Source organism: Hippopotamus amphibius, chromosome 16 (genome assembly GCF_030028045.1).
Source record: "Hippopotamus amphibius kiboko isolate mHipAmp2 chromosome 16, mHipAmp2.hap2, whole genome shotgun sequence".
NCBI lineage: Eukaryota > Metazoa > Chordata > Mammalia > Artiodactyla > Hippopotamidae > Hippopotamus > Hippopotamus amphibius.
The window spans coordinates 30,170,126-30,187,130 of NC_080201.1; the positions used below are offsets into that span (position 1 = coordinate 30,170,126).

At 42.6% G+C, this 17,005-nt stretch overlaps 1 protein-coding gene across 3 annotated transcripts in view; it reads right to left on the minus strand.

Annotated features, from left to right (window-relative positions):
- The window catches only part of LOC130837989 (liver carboxylesterase-like), a 28,320-nt gene extending 25,850 nt beyond the window's left edge, over nt 1-2,470 (minus strand). For 2 of the 3 annotated variants that reach the window (XM_057710726.1, XM_057710725.1), the window contains exon 1: nt 2,311-2,469. In XM_057710726.1, coding sequence (XP_057566709.1) covers nt 2,311-2,362 — 52 coding nt within the window. In that variant the 5' untranslated portion in view covers nt 2,363-2,469. Of the gene's footprint in view, nt 1-2,310 lie in introns of all 3 variants that reach the window. The other variant, XM_057710727.1, reaches the window with a different exon arrangement.
- Nucleotides 2,471-17,005: the final 14,535 nt, after the last annotated feature.

Below are 17,005 nucleotides of genomic sequence, written 5' to 3' on the forward strand. Positions count from 1 at the left end.
GATTCCTGCCTGGGAGGGTCTCAATGCTGGGCCAACGATTCGGGCTTATTTAGTGGGTAAATGAGCAGCAGTGAACCATCCCGGAGTAAGAGAGAGGGACACAATCGTCTTGAAGAGGCTCCTTCTGGCTCTGAGTAGGGTCGTCCAGTGGGAATGACATTCCATGTCCCATTCTCGTGGAGCAGACAGTTCTTTCTCACTGAGCTGAAAAGCCTCTCCCTGCATCTGCCACATCAGTCCTGCACCTAGCTGCTCTGGGACCATCCTGCAGTCCTGTGGCAGGTAGCCTTAGCAACCCATGTTTATGCCCATCCCTCAAGTCTTCTCTTGTCCGTCCTCAGCAGCTTCAGTTTGTTTAAGCATCCTAACAGGAAATGATTTCTAGCCTCTTATCCTCCCAGTTGTTCCCCTTTAGATACAGACAAAATCCCCTCCCTCAAAGTATGTGGCCAGAACAGAAGAGAATAATCCAGATTTGGCCTTATAGACAAACCCACTGATAAACTTCAGGAGAGATGAAGTGGACAGATGTCCAATTGGTGAGGGTGAAGAAGAGGGAGATGGGCTGAGAGGCATAGGCAATACTGGTAACAGCAGCAGTTACCACTTGTGTTACAAGTAATGTTTGCATATTGAGCACTTGCTATGTGCCACATGGGCATTCCAGTTCCTTTAAACTAATCTTCACAAAAGCTTTGCTATGTAGACATTAATATGCCCATTTTATAGATGAAGTAACTGAGGAAATGGACGCAGCCATTACAGACCTTCTAAAGGTGGAAAGAGTATGGCCCTTCCAGGGGGTAACCAGAAGTAACGGAATAATCAGCTCCTAATTTGGTTCTTACTCTGCTCTTACCCTCAGTGCCAGGCCTCTCACAGTGTCATAGCACCAGGAGGAAGAGAAAACCCAGTGGAGCCTGGGCTGTCAGAGCACTGATGGCCAGCACAGAGGCCCTGGACTCAGGAGGTAGATATAGAATTCAGAGCATGATTTTCCAGTTGACCTTGGGCATGTGTACTTCCCTCTCTGAGTCTCAGTTTCTCCATTTATAAAATGGCACAGATGCATTCTGAGGTCCCTTGCTGCACCCTCGTATTTACCATTCTTTTATGTTCTGTATTCTGATGCTCTGACATCTGGGGCCTTGCTGATTCTGGAGGGACTGCTCTTCCCAGAGTTAGCCAGTTCCTGGAGATGGGAATGAACTTCCCCTTCAAGCATGCCAGAGCCTGAACCCCAATCACCTTCTCTACCAGGCCCCACAACTGGCCATTATCATCCTGCCCTAATCACTCCAGGGCAAAGTACCTGACAATTGTGCAGTCCCTAAGCCCCAGAATCTGTTGAACTTGGCTATTCACCAATTCCTAAGCTGCTTATCCTGCCTCACCTCTTCCTTCCCCCACAGCAACCAGGATAAAGGCCCCAACCCCCAGTTCTCCTTCTTCCCTGTGCCTGGTGACCCACCCAGGGCTTCACCTCCATGCCCACTATGGTAGGGCCATACTCCTTGCTCTGGGGAAATAGAGTCTTAAACCATCTTTTCAATGACAGTTGGCTCCTGATCTGTGGGCCTTAGAATACCCCTAATTGCCTATTAGTGCCCTTTTTTTTTGGCTGCCCCCACGAGGCATGCAGGATCCTAGGTTCCTGACCAGGGATTGAACCCAAATCCCCTGCAGAAGAAGTGCATAGTCTTAACTACTGGATCACCAGGGAAGTTCCAAAACACTGTCTTTCAAAACAACCTCTTTATCCCTTTTTTGTACCATCTCCATTCTAGGCACACTTTAGAAACAGCAGCCCATTTCAACCTCACAACAGCCCAATGATGTAGATAGAGCTGTCACCTCCATTTTGTAGAGGGGGCAACTGAGGCATAGAAAAAGGAAATCCTTTGCCAGAGCTCAAAGTGCTAGTAAGTGCTGAGGTGGGATGCAAACCCACAGGCTCTGTCTGCAGAGGTGGTATTAATATTCTGGAAAGCTATACTCCAGTTTTGGCCACATCCCTATTAGCAATTAAGATGAAAAGATATGGAGCTCTCCAAAGTCCTTGGCTGGGATGCAGGAAGTTAGCTGGTTGTCCCCCTTGGTGTGGTGGTGCGCAGTTGAATCTAGGGTGTTTATTGTCCACTGCGTTGCCTGCCGTAGGGGATCCGCTGGGCTAGACCATCCAAGCGCACAGAGCCTGTGCTGCTGCAGAACCTGGCCTGCCACTCCTTTGCCCTGTAAGCATATCCTCCACTTTGTCCCCCACAGGGATTTCCAAACGTCCCCCACTGTTTGCATTTCAGAAGGACTCACCCCAAACTCTAGAAGTGGCCAGGAAGGACAGGACCAGAGCGAAGAGCCACATCTTTGAAGGACAGCAGCTTCTGTGCCCACAGGTCTCTCTGCTGCTCAGAGCAGCTGTTCTAGTTCTGGCCCCCAGTTCCCTCCCCAAGCTCAGGTCCAAGCTGCTCAAAAGCCAAATCAGCAAGTAATAGAAAAGCTCTCCTCCCTTCCCAGTTGGTAAACCACGCCCACTCAGTTTACCCTGTGTGAATTCAAGAGCCTGGACTTAACTCTCCCCTGTAGCCAGAGACTCTTCAAACAACTTGTTTCATAAGTGTTTCTCCCTTCCTGGACCCTACCTTTAGTGCACTGTGAGCCACCCAAGGCAGGCACAAGCAGACAGAGGCCTTTAGACTAGGGGAAGCATTGGTCTGAGGACCTCAGAACAGCTTGAAAACTTTCAGAGTGACTCCCATACCCACAGCTGCCAAGCTGGGCGATTTAGGGCAAATCTTTTCATTTCCCTGGCCTCCTTTTTCATAGAGTTTCATGTTCTTATTTTGGAAATATCTTAAATTTCATTCAGTCCCCCTTCTGATACCTAAATCAACTTTACACTATTCCTGCCAAGTGACTCAGCCTCCTGTTGCACACCTCCAGATTCAGGCAACTTATTACCTCTCCAGGCAGGGATCTTTGGATAGAACGTTCTTACTCTAAAGGTACTCCATCTCTCCATAGTCTTTGGCTGTAATTCATTTGTCCATCCCTCCATTTTTCCTTCCATTTATTCATTATTTTATTTATACATTCATTCTCCAAACATTTACCAAATGCCTGGCACTATGCTAAGTGTTATGGATACAAAGATAAATGCAAGATGTGTTCCATGTCCTGGAGGAGCTCACCACGTAATAGACAAGACAGATGCACGGAGAGGTGATAGATAGATTGCAATGCAATGTGAAAGCCCCAAAGTAGAGGGATACAAAGTGCTCTGAGTACAGCTGTGAAAGTGCTGCCTATCTACTAGGGACACAAGGAGGATGCTCAGAGCCTGTCTTCTAGCATCAGTAAATGTCCAACAATTGGACATTCTCTAAATACACTGTGGTAGAGCTGGCTAAGGAAATACTGTGCTTTCACTCAGCCTAGTGATGCACATCTCTATTTGTTGAAAAGCAAACACAGTCACAATCTATTGTTAAGGGGAAAAACAGATTATAATATAGTTATGACTACTTTGGGATACAGTTTGGCAGTTCCTCAAAAATCAAATACAGGGATTTCCCTGGAGGTCCAGTCGTTGGGACTCCAAGCTCCTGATGCAGGGGGCTCAGGTTCGATCCCTGGTCGGAGAACTAGATTCCGCATGCATGCCGCAACTAAATAGCCCATCTGCCGCAAAAAAGACCTGGTGCAGCCAAATGAATAAGTAAATAAATAAATATTTAAAAATAAATAAACTATTTAAAAAAATCTATTCATGTATAATAGCCCAGTATAATATAAAAAATACTTTCTTTCGGGAGGAAAATGTTTGGACGGTTATACATCTCATTTGTGTTGCAACAGCCATTTCCTGCCGATAGTATTTGTAAGTGTCTTTATTAGTAGTTTCCACTTTTATTCATTCAGACACCCATTTGACGAATATTTAAAGAGCACTCACTGTGTGAGAACCACTGTGCTGAGGGTTTTGCATGCAGGATCTCACTTACTTCTCAAAATAAATCTGAAGATTGAAACTATGATCTCCCAGCGCTCAGTGAGGACCAGGAAATGGCCCACAGTCACACAGCAAGTGAGAGGAAGAGCTGAGGATCGAATAAAACCTGCACAATGTTATAGCCCTCACTCTAGAGATTGTGTAACCTGGAGTCGGGAGATGTGAAATTCGTTTTGGCCAATGGAGACAGAGCAGATGTGAAGGGGTTGTCTCTAGGGCAGCAGACTGAAGGGACGCCTGTGCTTTCTCCGTGCTTGCGCTGCTTTCCAACCGTCACGTGTCAAAACTGGCCTCCTCCGGGCCAGACAATATTGACATTAGGGAGAACTGGGCAACCACAAAGCACATGACAAACTTAAAAAAGCTCCTGGGCTCTCGGCCAAGGTCATAGGTTATAGCTGAAACGAAGCTTCTGGGACCAACGTTCAAACGTGGTGCTCATTTGCACTCATTCTAGCCACCGTGGCAGGCCGGTGAGGGGTGAGGGTTCCGGACAGCAGCAGAGCAGTCCCCAGAGGTGACTGCGTCCACAGAGACTGACCCGGGCTGGGGCGCCTCCATTTTACCAGGAAAGGAACATGGGTCCTAAAGAGCATCCTAGTAGAACACCCTATCTCTATCCACACTGAACAATCCAGGCTGTCTTCCTAAGCAGACAGCAAGGCTGTTTTGAATCACTTAGCACTCATACACACAGACAGACACACACACACACAACACAGAGACACACACAAACAGCAAAGACATAACCAGCTGGCCTTTACAACTTGGGACACAACCTGGCTCTTAGACTATGAAGACTGCAGGATGCTGCCTTAGCAAAAAGTAAAAGGTAAGGATGAATTATCCTCCCAGTCCCACTGTTCCATCACATGCTCTCTTGTGACACCCACAACTCTGCGAACTCGGGCAGAGGTTGATGTATCTGGCTGCAGCCTGCATGCCCACTCCTGGCTCATGATGACACAGCAGAAGTGTGTGAGGCATCAAGCCAGACCTTAACTTGCTTAACCTGGGTCCTCTCCCTGGGTCACACCAGCCATAGGAGGTACAGCTCTTATTTCAGTGGCATTTGATAGAGAGTACAGCTTTTAACTTGGGAAACTGCCATATGGAACAAGATAGTCTGAAGAGTAAAATCTGAGACTGGCCTTAATGACTCAGGAGTTGAGCAGGTCTCGGGAAAGAAGACACCTCTAAGCTCTAAATCAGCCCCCTGCCATAACGATTTTGACAGGCTACCACACACCAGGGAGATTACTATGATTATTAGAAGTGGGATAATTGCCAATGTCTAGAGTATACTTTAAAGGCATGGTCCCCAAGACCTAAATCAATCAAAATTGAATAAGTCAGGGAAGGACCTCATTGAAAGAGTCAGTTTCTTAAGCCACGTGGCTTGCTCAGTGATCTCCTGCCCAAGTGACGTTCAACTTCCCCAGAAGTGTTAATCCAGGTGCCTCAAGTGCCGTGGACCACAGCACAGACACCTACTTGTTCAGCTCAAAGAGAAGCCGTGGCTATTTTATTATCAAGAACAAGCTGTGCAGAGAGTCTAAGGATTTTTGTTGGGCAGCCATTGTGCTAGCAGAAGATCCCACAATACTTTTAGCAGTTGAGGAGAGGTTCCTGGTCACAGCCTCATCTGCACTTGCTCCTACCTGGGGCGGGGTAGTAATCTGCGAAAGGAAGCTAATTCTGAATCACGAACACCTCTTGATAATTCCCACTTGAGTCTGTGTCTCAGGGCTGGGAAGGCATCAGCCATGGAGGCCAGTAAAATTTGAGGGTCTGTAGACCACACAGGCATATTTATGCCAGTTATCCTTGCCTTGTGTCTGTGTTTTTGTACAGAGTTTGGCATCAGAGGCAGGGAATGAGAGCCAGGGAAGTGGACCCCCAGGGTCAGGTTGTCTGACACAATACAGAGGGGACTGAGTTTGTTCCAGGGAAACTGAGGCATTGGAAATCAGGGTAAGTTTGTGGCAGGAAAAACTGCAGAATCAGCACCATCATGGCAAATCCTATAGTCAGTGGAGGTTGGATTACCATTATTTGCAATGTCCTGAGGTATTAGAACAATGGCCTTATCTTTCCAGGCCACAGCAAGGCAAAAGGTGGATAAAAGAATCATAAAAGATCTTTGTGGTATAAGAATTAGGAAAAGAATGGTCAAAGAGGGAAGAAGAAATGGAATGAAACTTTCTGGATCCAATGTCTTGGTAGGAAGTAGTCTACTTTAGAGTTGGTTACTTCTCATCCTAGTCAATTTAATTTTGAGGTCTCCAGCAGGCGTGCACTTCCTAGAGTCTAGAGGAATCCTTTTACGTTGAGAAATGAGGACCCAAGGGTTAAGTCCCTGATATTTGCCTGTCATGTGGGTAGTGAGGAGGACAGGCTATAACAGGTTCCCTCTAAGGAGATTCAAGGGCACTCTTTGTGCTTAGTGATTCTAAATCAGAAGGGGGGCGGGAAGAGTTTGAATCTTTAGTTTGGCGAGTCGTAGCCAGATATTTGAGGAAAGTAGAAGAATTCAGGATCCAGTCCAATTTACAGCAACGTGTCTTGGATTTTTCTTTGTATCCATAACACTTCACATAATGCCAGGCATTTGGTAAATGTTTGGAGAATGAATTAATGAAATAATGAATAAATGGAAGGGAGGATGGACAGATGGGTGAATGAATAATTAGAGCCAAAGACTATGGAGAGATGGAGTGCCTTAATTGTAAGAACATTGCTAAATGGAATATTTGTAAATGGAATATTTTCTGCCCTATCAATAAACAGAGGATGTCACAGTCATCAACCATTGCAGCCCGCAACATGAGGCAGTGAGCAGAGAGAGCTCAGGGCTGAAAAGAATACTTGCCATCAGACTGCAAGCCACTCCCTGTGGTGAGCCCTGAGGAAACTCAGGATGTGAAAATACAGGCCCCAGGTAGCTAAGGTGCATGTCAAAGGAATGATTTCAGTGAGCCCAGAGCTTGCATCTTCTCATACATAGAAAAGCACTGAATTCCTTAACTTGAGATATCTGGTTTTGTTTAATTAACAATAATCCTTTGATGTTCCTGACTACCAGCCTTTGCTGCAAAAGTCCTATTTATCCTGGCTCCTCCCCTTGCCTCCTGGGAGCAGTTTCTCAGAGCTATCTGAAATGCTATCTCCTGGGCTGCAGTCCTCATTTTGCCCCCCAAAAAATTTAACTCGCAACTCTCACATTGGCATATATTTTTTTAAGTCAATAGTTATGGTGACCGAATAAAGGACCCAGAGTGGACTTCTCTCCTTTGCCTGCACTCTGCGAGGAACCAGAGCCTTGGTACCAGCAGAGGCCCTTGCGTCTATCTTCCTCCTTAGAGAGTCCAGATGAATTTGGGTAAGTCTCTTCTGGTTCTCAGATCTCCCATGTTGGTTGATGATTTTGAGTTTTATTTGGTGGTGTATAGCAGATACCTGCCTCCTCCCAGTTGAAAGATAGTGGCGGGGGTGGCGGGGCTGGTTGAAAGATACCAGGGAAATACCAATCCAGCTGAAAGATACTGGTGGGGGGTGGGGGGGGGGGTGGAGGTTGTGTCCTGAATGAAAGATACCGGGGTTTACTCAGTTGTAAGAGACTGAGTGGTCTGCACTGAGTGGTTAAGTAAGAGGCTGATCTGACACTTTTCCTCCGTGAGGCTGCCTTAACAGAATTTGTCAGCATAAAAGTGAAGATGTTACGTGAAAGCTTTGCTCCAAAGAAAAGGGACAAGACTCCTCCTGGCCAGTTATGACTTTCACAGGTGATTGAGAAATTTATCAGAGTGGTGGAGGCAGAGGCCTCATTCCATGCAGTGGTCCCGTAGGAAATCCACTCATTAATTAAAACACATGCTCGTCCAAGGTTCACAGATAAGAATTGGCCATTCAGAGATCTGAGCACCGGCGGTAGTCTTAAACTGCTGAAGGGAGAAACTGGACATGTAAGAGGGCTGAAATGATGCTGGGGTGATGCCTAGGGGAGTCAAGCTCACAAGCAGCAGACGGGCCCACCACACAATTTCACTTGTAAATTTTATCCCTGAGAAATTCAACTTAAAATGAGAGAGAGAATCTCTCAAACACGAAAACCTGGGGTGCCAGAAAACCAACTTCTGACTAACACCCCAGCCAGATTCATGTACAACATGTACGGAACTCATACTTGCAAGTAACTATTTAATTGGGGAGATTATACTAAAAGAGAACTCAACCTAAATGGCCAAATTGCCATTCTCTGATATTCCAAAAGTTGCTATTTTTGCGTGCACAGATTGAAAAAAAAAAAAAAAAAGCCAACCATAGATCACACAGACTGAATGGAATAATTATTTTCATATCTAGAAGCTTCTAAAAGAGGAAATGATAGAGTAACTTTTTGAAACTATGTCAGAACTTAAAAAAAAAATGGCTACTAGCCCTCTGTTTCTGACTCTGTCTCTCCCTCTGCTCCTCCCACAAATCCTTTTCTATTACAACTGCCTGGCCCATGAGCTCTTTTTCTCTCCAACTCTTCCGCCTCCTGCTGCTCCCTCTTCCCCAGTATAGGGAGATAAAAGAAATTCAGAAGTGATTATAACTCCTTTTAAGAAGAAACTTATTACAGGGAGAATTGAGCTGTCCTTGGTGCTTACTGGCACACCCAGGACTGGAGCAGAACTTAGAACCTTGGCTAAGGAATTTCCCAATCCATTGGGATTTGCTAAAGAATTCGAGTTGACCATCCAGACCTATGAGCCTGTATATCAATTAGTATTTACTTAATTGGAAATTAAAGGAAATCTCACCCTAAAAACGAGGAGATTCTTTTTATTGCATATGCAGTTGAGTTAAATTACGGTTAAAAAGCTGCTTAGTAAAAATATCTTTTCAGAATTCTGACTTTAAACAAAGACCTTCTATGGGGAAACTTACATTTCTCTTCCTGTGTCTTTGAGATGCAAATATTCTACGTGATCTTCCTAGGATGTTCTGTGTGAACATGTGTTTATCTTATTAATAGCCAAATGATGGATCCTTTAAAACTGGAGAAACTAATAAACTGGTGAGTTTAGAGCACTGTCATAAGCAGCTGTTTTATTGTGACCTATAAAACAAAAATCAAACTAAAGATGGAAAAAAAAGGATAGATATGAGGGTGAGTCAAAAATTATCCACACTCTGGCTGTAGAATTCACTTTAATTAACTTTTAGAAAAGACAAATACATCATTTGTGGACATAATCTCCTTGCTTTTCAATACACCTTGTCCATCTGTCAACAAGCTTTCGTATTCCCTCATTAAAAAATGTTTTAGGCTGAGCTACGAGCCACAAATGCACCACTGTCTTCACTTCTTCATCAGAACTGAATCTTTGTCCTTGTAGGACTGCTTTCAGGGGACCAAACAGGTGAAAGTCCAATGAAACAAAGATTATTTCATACACAGAGCCATGGCTGATTTGCAAATGATTTGCCACATAATCTACTATCATTCGTCTATGCGACAGAATCATTTCATGTGCACGCTCAATGTTGTCACCAGCCGTGGACGTGGACAGACGTCCGGCTCCTTCTTGGTGGCTAACACTTATGCGACCTTCCTTGAAGTTCTCTACCCATTCATACACCCTTCTTTGAGACAAAACACTTTCTCCATACTGCGCACAAAGTCTTTGATAAATAATGGCATCAGGTACACCTTCTGACAACAAAAAACAAATCACTGCAGGCCTTTCTTCTTTCATGCAGATCACAAGTGGGGCATCCAGTTTTGCTCACACCACAAATGAACTGAAGCAACATGTTCATGCCTGCACAGCAGGCAAATGAACTGAAGCAACATATTCATGCCTGCACAGCAGTGACTGGGGAGACAGTAGCCTTGAAAAGAAAGCGCTGAAGACATTGCGGCCCACAGAAGTTTTAATATAACTGGAGTGCAGATAATTTTTGACTCACCCTCCTATATCTAATGGTTAACCCAAGAGCTTTAATTTAAAACAAGAAAAACTGGATTGGGAAGCTGCATTTGTGGTCTTTGATTCTCCCCATGTGTCTTACATATGCTAATAAAGCATTAGAATAATTAATGTTAACAGCAAAAATCCTGTAAGGAAAGTCTAGATACTATTTCCAACAAGGTAGAAATTTTAAAGGAATTTTCTTAAATGAATAAAGAAATCTTTAGACGGTTATTTAAAATGGGATAAATGGACATTTATGTGATTAAAGCACAAGGTTTTGATGTTACCACTACCTAAGGTAAAATGGGCCAAAAGGGACCCCCTACTAGTCCCCAACTTTAAAAGCCAAACAAGTCTGTTCTATTTACCCCAGTTTTAAAATATATATTTAAGGGGCTAGAAAAAGTTTTACACTGAGATACCTAACCTGCAATTATTTGGGGCAACAATTAGGTCAAACGGGCTAAGTTCCTCAGCTAAACCCCATTCTGGGGATCCCAGAGCCTTTTATACAAAAATAGAGAAAATGGACAGAGAACAAAAAGAAGAAAAACTTTTAGAACTCCTCCTGTAAGATAAAAGCTTGTTGACTGGATCCTAACAATAGCTAAAGTTAAAGGTATAAAGGTTGACAGAACTGAGATGAAAGTGTATAAAATCGGTATATTTAAATGGGCTTTATATAAGGTGGTTACGTCTTTTTTGTTTAATTATGTTGTGGGATAGGCATGTTTCACTGGGAAATACTTCCCCTGTGTCATGTTACGAGACAAGCAAATAGACTGCCCCTCAGAAAATATTAAATATACTAAAGCAAAACAATAGTGTCAGGAGAAACACAGACTGAAACCGCCCATCCTGGCCAGGCAGACAGTAATAATTTTCATGAGTTATTTTATGATAGGATATCCTGGTAAGGAACACAGAACTAACAAGCCACCACCAACCAGAAGAATACAGGCAAGGTCAAAAAGAGGTGCCAGTCCACACGTCCTACCCAGCTCCCAGAATTCTCCTTGCTGGAGTCCATCTTGGCTGAGAGATGCTTGCGTCACTGGACAGGACCCTAACTCATAAGGATAGGCCAGAGACAACCTGGAAACTGATCCCATCACCATAACACCCAAGACTGTGAGCCAAGGGGCAGAACAGTTCTCTGGGTTCCCTTCCCATCCCAGTCTCCACCCGGGCACCCCTTCCCAATAAAGTTTCTTGCTTTGTTAGCATGTGTTTCTCCTGGAACAATTCATTTCGAAGTGTTAGACAAGAGCCCCCTCTCTGGCCCTGGAAGGGGTCCCCCTTCCTGCAACAATAGGGTTACCTGAGCCATACAGTTAAAAACTGGGAACTAACATTGAAGGGCTAATAAAAAAATAAAAATAGTGATTTTGCTCTGGGCTTAACTTGTGAACTCAAAATGAAGGTCTTTGCTGAATGCCTTATATAAACCTTTGAAGGCATAATAAATTAAACTCGAAAGTTCTAGAACATAGAACTTGTAAAATAAATTTCAGTTTAGTTAGAAATCTTGTCACTGATAAAATCTTCAGTAAGGTTTAGATGACAGACCTGTTCTTTGGGGCACTAAAAACAACTGTCTTTCTCCTGCAAATCTCTAGGAACCAGAATGTAAATACAGATGAAGAGCACCGGAGACTGAGCCAATTGGCTCAATCAGGCAAGACCTGAAACCAAGGGGGGAAAAAGTGGCAGTTTTAAAGTTCAAACTGCTGAAAATGCTCCCTCAGCCAAACTTTACAAATAGTAAAGCCTTAGTCATCTGAGCAAGCAACTTCAATATATTACAACATTTTGTAAACAGTAATTTTACATTGTAATACTTGGTTCATAACTGTTTCCAAGTAAGCCATGATGATACAGACAGAGTAAAGGGACAAAGTAGGTGATTAAATAGTTAATCCCATTAGGGGATTTTAAGTAGCAAAAGGTATGGGACACCCCTGTAAGCTAATGATTACTCAAGAAAGCAGGCTTGCTTAGCAACAAAACCATGCAACACAAGCATGAGACATGCCCCCAAACAATAAAACAATGGTGGCATGAGACCCACATCCTGCCCAGTGAGCTCAATGAGTTAATGATCCCTAGGACATGCTCTCTGCACAGATAAAGAAACAATAATTTATGGAAAGGTGCTCACTGAACAGAGACCTGAAATAATTTTTACACTCCTGGCTTGAGCATGTAGGGAGAAAAAACTTCCCTGGCCAGCCTGGAGGAGGAGCTGATGATGGAAGCATGACACCAACTCAAGAGAGACAAAGAAGATTCTTTCCCCTTCCCCACTTTTCCTTTGATTATAAAACAGTAGCCCACTAAGTTCTCGCAAGGCACCCTCTTGCCCACCCTCTTGTAAGCCTCAAAAGCGTCCTATTCTAATAAATCACTTCTTATCTATCACTGCCTCTTGCTGAATTCTTTCTACACTGAGACCTAAAGGACCAGGCTCCTCAGAGTCCCCTGAAACCACACCCATCTGTTTCAATGAGATCTCTAGTTTTGCTTGTTTATATGTCTTTGTACACATTATACATATGAGATATCTCTACCTCTGAAAAGTATTATAAAAATTGAATTTATGAAGAGCTCTATTCAATTTAGAAGTAAGAGCTTACAAATTAAATATAAAAGAAACTGGCCAAAATGACTTTCAGGTTCATGTGAACTGGGAAATGTTCAATATTAAGTTTATACCTGGTATTAAAGTTTGTTTGTTGATCTAATTAATGTAGACTTGTCTTGAGAGTCATCAGAATTAAGTGTAATACTTTATTGTACCTAGGTTTAATCAAAAGCAAATAAGACATTATATTTGTTGCAAGGAAAACAACTTGATATGATGAGACTTTAAATGTAGAAGAGATAAGAACTTTTGGGTAAATTCTTTAAAAATAATTATATTTTAGAAACATCTACTTAAAATGATCTTTACAGGTATTTGGTAACTCAAAGTTCTAGAGTTGTGCTAATTTCAGTAATGGAAGTTTATTGAATAGATAATTTCCAAAAAAAATTAAGATACTGAGACATCAATTATTAAATAGAAAAACTAAAGGTATGTAATGAAAATGGTGTCACCCTGAGATGTTTTCTATAAGAAAACAATTTTTTTTGAAATGATCACTGATATTTGTGTTCATCAACCTACAGAATGCTAATATAAAAAAAGTTCATAATTGCTTACTTCTTAACTTTCACTAGAAGTTAAAGTTTTTAAGCGTTGAGGATTCTAATTTAAACATGTACTTAAAGCCAATAGAAATAATATGGAAATGTCTCAGTGTAGAAAAATAGAATGTGTGTTTTCAGTAAAGAAAGTATGAGGAATTAAATTACATTTTATTGAGGGAAAAGAAAGAAAGCATGTCTTAGAACTGGTTCCTTTATTTGGATGGCAAAAAGAAGGGACTAGAACCAAAATTAACTTGGAAGGAAACAAGTCAGTTTTGTATTTCATAATTTTTGTGATGGCATAATTCTTTTTTGATCCTGTGTGATGACATGAGTACAGTGTTCTCTTGCTTGTGTCTTACTCCATCTTGCCCAGTGGCCTTGTCTGATGGCAATGTTGTATAAAAATGGTTTCTGCCCAGAGAAGTCCCCTGAAGTGTATTTTAAAATATGTAACTATTGGAATGTCAGTAATTTTATTTGTTTCTAATTATCATCATGTTCCAGTCTATACTTTGGTTCTTCCTGCAAGTTCCAACATGTCCACTCACACCACTGCTTTTATACTTTCTTGGATTGATGACCTTTTCTGAACATTCTCTCTTTTCTCCAGTTTTTACCATATTTGTGTTGGGTCTGATTTGTGTAGTGAACATCTTCTTATAATATATCAGGTTACCCTGTGTTCCTGACTCTATCCTGAAAGTTATAGTTATGACGTCAGAAAACATGTAGGACTTTATTTCCTGATGGCATTGTTGAGGGGTTGCATTTACTCTGCACTTTTTGTTTCCAGATTATTCCACATGAGAAACAGACAAATGCAGATACATGAAACAGATAGTGTGAGTCTCTGTGCCCTTAAGTGATCTGTATTTGTTTTCTTTTAATCATTTTGCAACTTTGGTTAAATGAATAAGTATTTTTTCACAGTGACCTATGATCCTGTTGTGTTTTAAAATCTTTTCTTGATATTTTTAACAAACTTCTCGAAGTCTAACTAAAGTTCTTTTAGCCTCCAGCTAACTTTGGGATGCTTCGAAGGAGCATCCTAAGACCTCTCAGAGATGAATGTTAAACTAACTAAGTTTATTTGGTATATTTAATTACTTCAGAAACATTGTCAAGTGGTTGCAGAGGAACCTTAGGTTATAGTATATGGATACATATTATGATATGTCTTGATATGTCATAATTCTAGTTAGTCTAAAAAGTTATATGTCACAGAAATATCCAGGTTTCCTACTAATTGCATTGTACTCAGATCTTTAACCATGCCATTTTAAGTTTTGTCCGGATGCTTTTACAAAATGAAGACTTTCAAGAAGACTTTTAAGAAGAACTTTTAAAACAAACATAAGTTTCTGATGGCCTTTAGATAATACCACTGAACTATGTAGCAAATGATGGAAAACCTGATAACTTTATCCAAATCAACAGAAATCAATTACATGGGATTGAATGAACTGATACGTATGATTTATAACTTAATGAATTTGGGAAATACACTAGCCTACTGAATTCTTAGGCATCAATGACAAAAACATCAACAACAACAACAACAACAAAAAAACAGTGTTACAAAACTGTGTGGCCCTTGACATCCTTACATCTCAGGGAGGTATCTGTGGCAGGATTCAAAGTGAATGCTGGGTTTTCATACCTGATGAATCCTCTAATGTAACACATTTAATTAATCATATGAAAAATCAGATTTCTGCTTTAAGTGACCCACTCCCAAGTTTTGACAAGTTCTTAAAAAACTGGTGTGGCATAAAAAGCTCCTGGCTTAAATATTTACTTTTACCTCTATCAATGTTAGTAGCTATATTATTTGTATTTTGCCGGTTTTACAAGATTATTGTTTTGTATTACTAAATGTGTGCCTGAGCCTTCAACAAAAATAATGATGACTAGGTGACTTGAAACAGTTGATCAAATATATAGTTCTATATGTGATCAATAATTTTAATAGTGCAACTCTAGATGTGAGAAGATGCAGCAAGGGAAAACATTTCCTGGATCATAATAGATTAGTAAGACAGAGGATCCAGAGAATCTTTAATCTGATGATTAAACAGGGCCTAATCCAAAAATTAACACCTGGAGTGACATTAAAGAAAAAATTTCGCCTGATCTGGTATGAGCCTCCCAGCACCGTAGGACAAAGATTGGTCATGAAATGTCTCCCAAACATTGGTCGAATTTCTGACCAAGAGGAGGGACTGATAAATGGAATATTTATAAATGGAATATTTCCTGCCATATCAATAAACAAATGTTGTCACAGTCATCAATGACCACAGCCTCTCCAAAGTGAGCCACGAAGCAGAGAGAGCTCAGGGCTGAAAAGAATACCTGCCACCAGACTGCAAGCCACTTTCTGTGGTGAGCCCTGAGGAAACTCAGGATGTGAAAATACAGGCCCCAGGTAGCTAAGGTGCATGTCAAAGGAATGACTTCAGTGAGCCCAGAGCTGGCATCTTCCCATACATAGAAAAGCCCTGAATTCCTTTACTTGAGATATCTGGTTTTCTTTAATCAACAATAATCTTTTGACATTCCTGACTACCTGTCCTTTGTTGCAAAAGTCCTATATATCCTGGCTCCTCCCCTCGCCTCCTGGGAGCAGTTTCTCAGAGCAACCTCAAATGCTGTCTCCTAGGCGGCGGCAGTTCTCATTTTCCCCTCAGTGAAACTTAACTCCCAACTCTCACATTGTGCATATATGTTTTTAAGTCAACAACCTTCTATCCAAAGATCCCTGCCTGGAGAGGTAATGAGTTCCCTGACCCTGCGGGTATGCAACAGGAGGCTGATTCACTTAGCAGGAATATTGTAAAGTTACTTTAGGTATCAGAAGGGGGAGTGAATCAAATTTAAGATGTTCCCAAAATAAGAGCATGGAACTCTATGAAACAGAAGGCCAGGGAAATGAAAAGATTTGTCCTAAATCGCCCAGCTTGGCAGCTGTGGGTGTGGGAGTCACTCTGAAAGGTTCCAAGCTGTTCTGAGGTCCCCAGACCAAAGCCTCCCCTTGTCTAAAGGCCTCTCTCTGCTTGTGCCTGCCTTAGGGAAGCTCACAGCACACTAAGGTTAGAGTCCAGGAAGGGAGAAACACTTATGAAACAAGCTGTTTGAGGAGTCTCTGGCTACCTGTAACTGGAGAGCTTAGTCCTGGCTGTCACTATAAGAGAGGGCAGACTCTGGAGAGGGAAGGTCCTGCCTTAGAGGTGGCCGGGGGTGGGCTTGGGGGTGAAGGGGGTGTGGGGGCTGGGCAGGAGCTTGTGGCCAGAGCTGGAGAGGGTGGGAACAGGAGGGGGGCCGAGCTGGGGGAGGGGGGACAGCAGGGCACCTCCAAACTCCTAGAGACCTGCAGGCATGGGAGCCGCTCTCCTTCAGCACTGTGGCTGTTCGCTCTGGTCCTGACCTCCCTCTCCACTTCCACATTTCAGTCCTCCTGAAATGCAAATAGCGGGGTGACATTTAGAAATCCTTGGCTGGGACAAGGCGCCGGAGATGAATACAGGGAAAATGTTTCCTAGCAGCGGCTTGACCTCTGGACTTGGAGGTTTGCGCCCAGCCAATGTGGTGACAAGAGAGCGAAAACACCCAGAAACACAGCTTCACAGGCCACGTGCAGGAGGGAAATCAACTAACCTCCCTCCCGCCTTGCTGCTGAGAACTTTGGAAAGCACCTACTATTTTCCTCTTGATTATTAGTATGGAGGAGGCCAAATCATGGAGACTGGCTTACCAGAATATTAATACCGAGTCCGGAGCCAGAGTGCATGTGTTTGCATCCCAGCTCAGCACTTACTAGCTGGGTGTCCTTAAG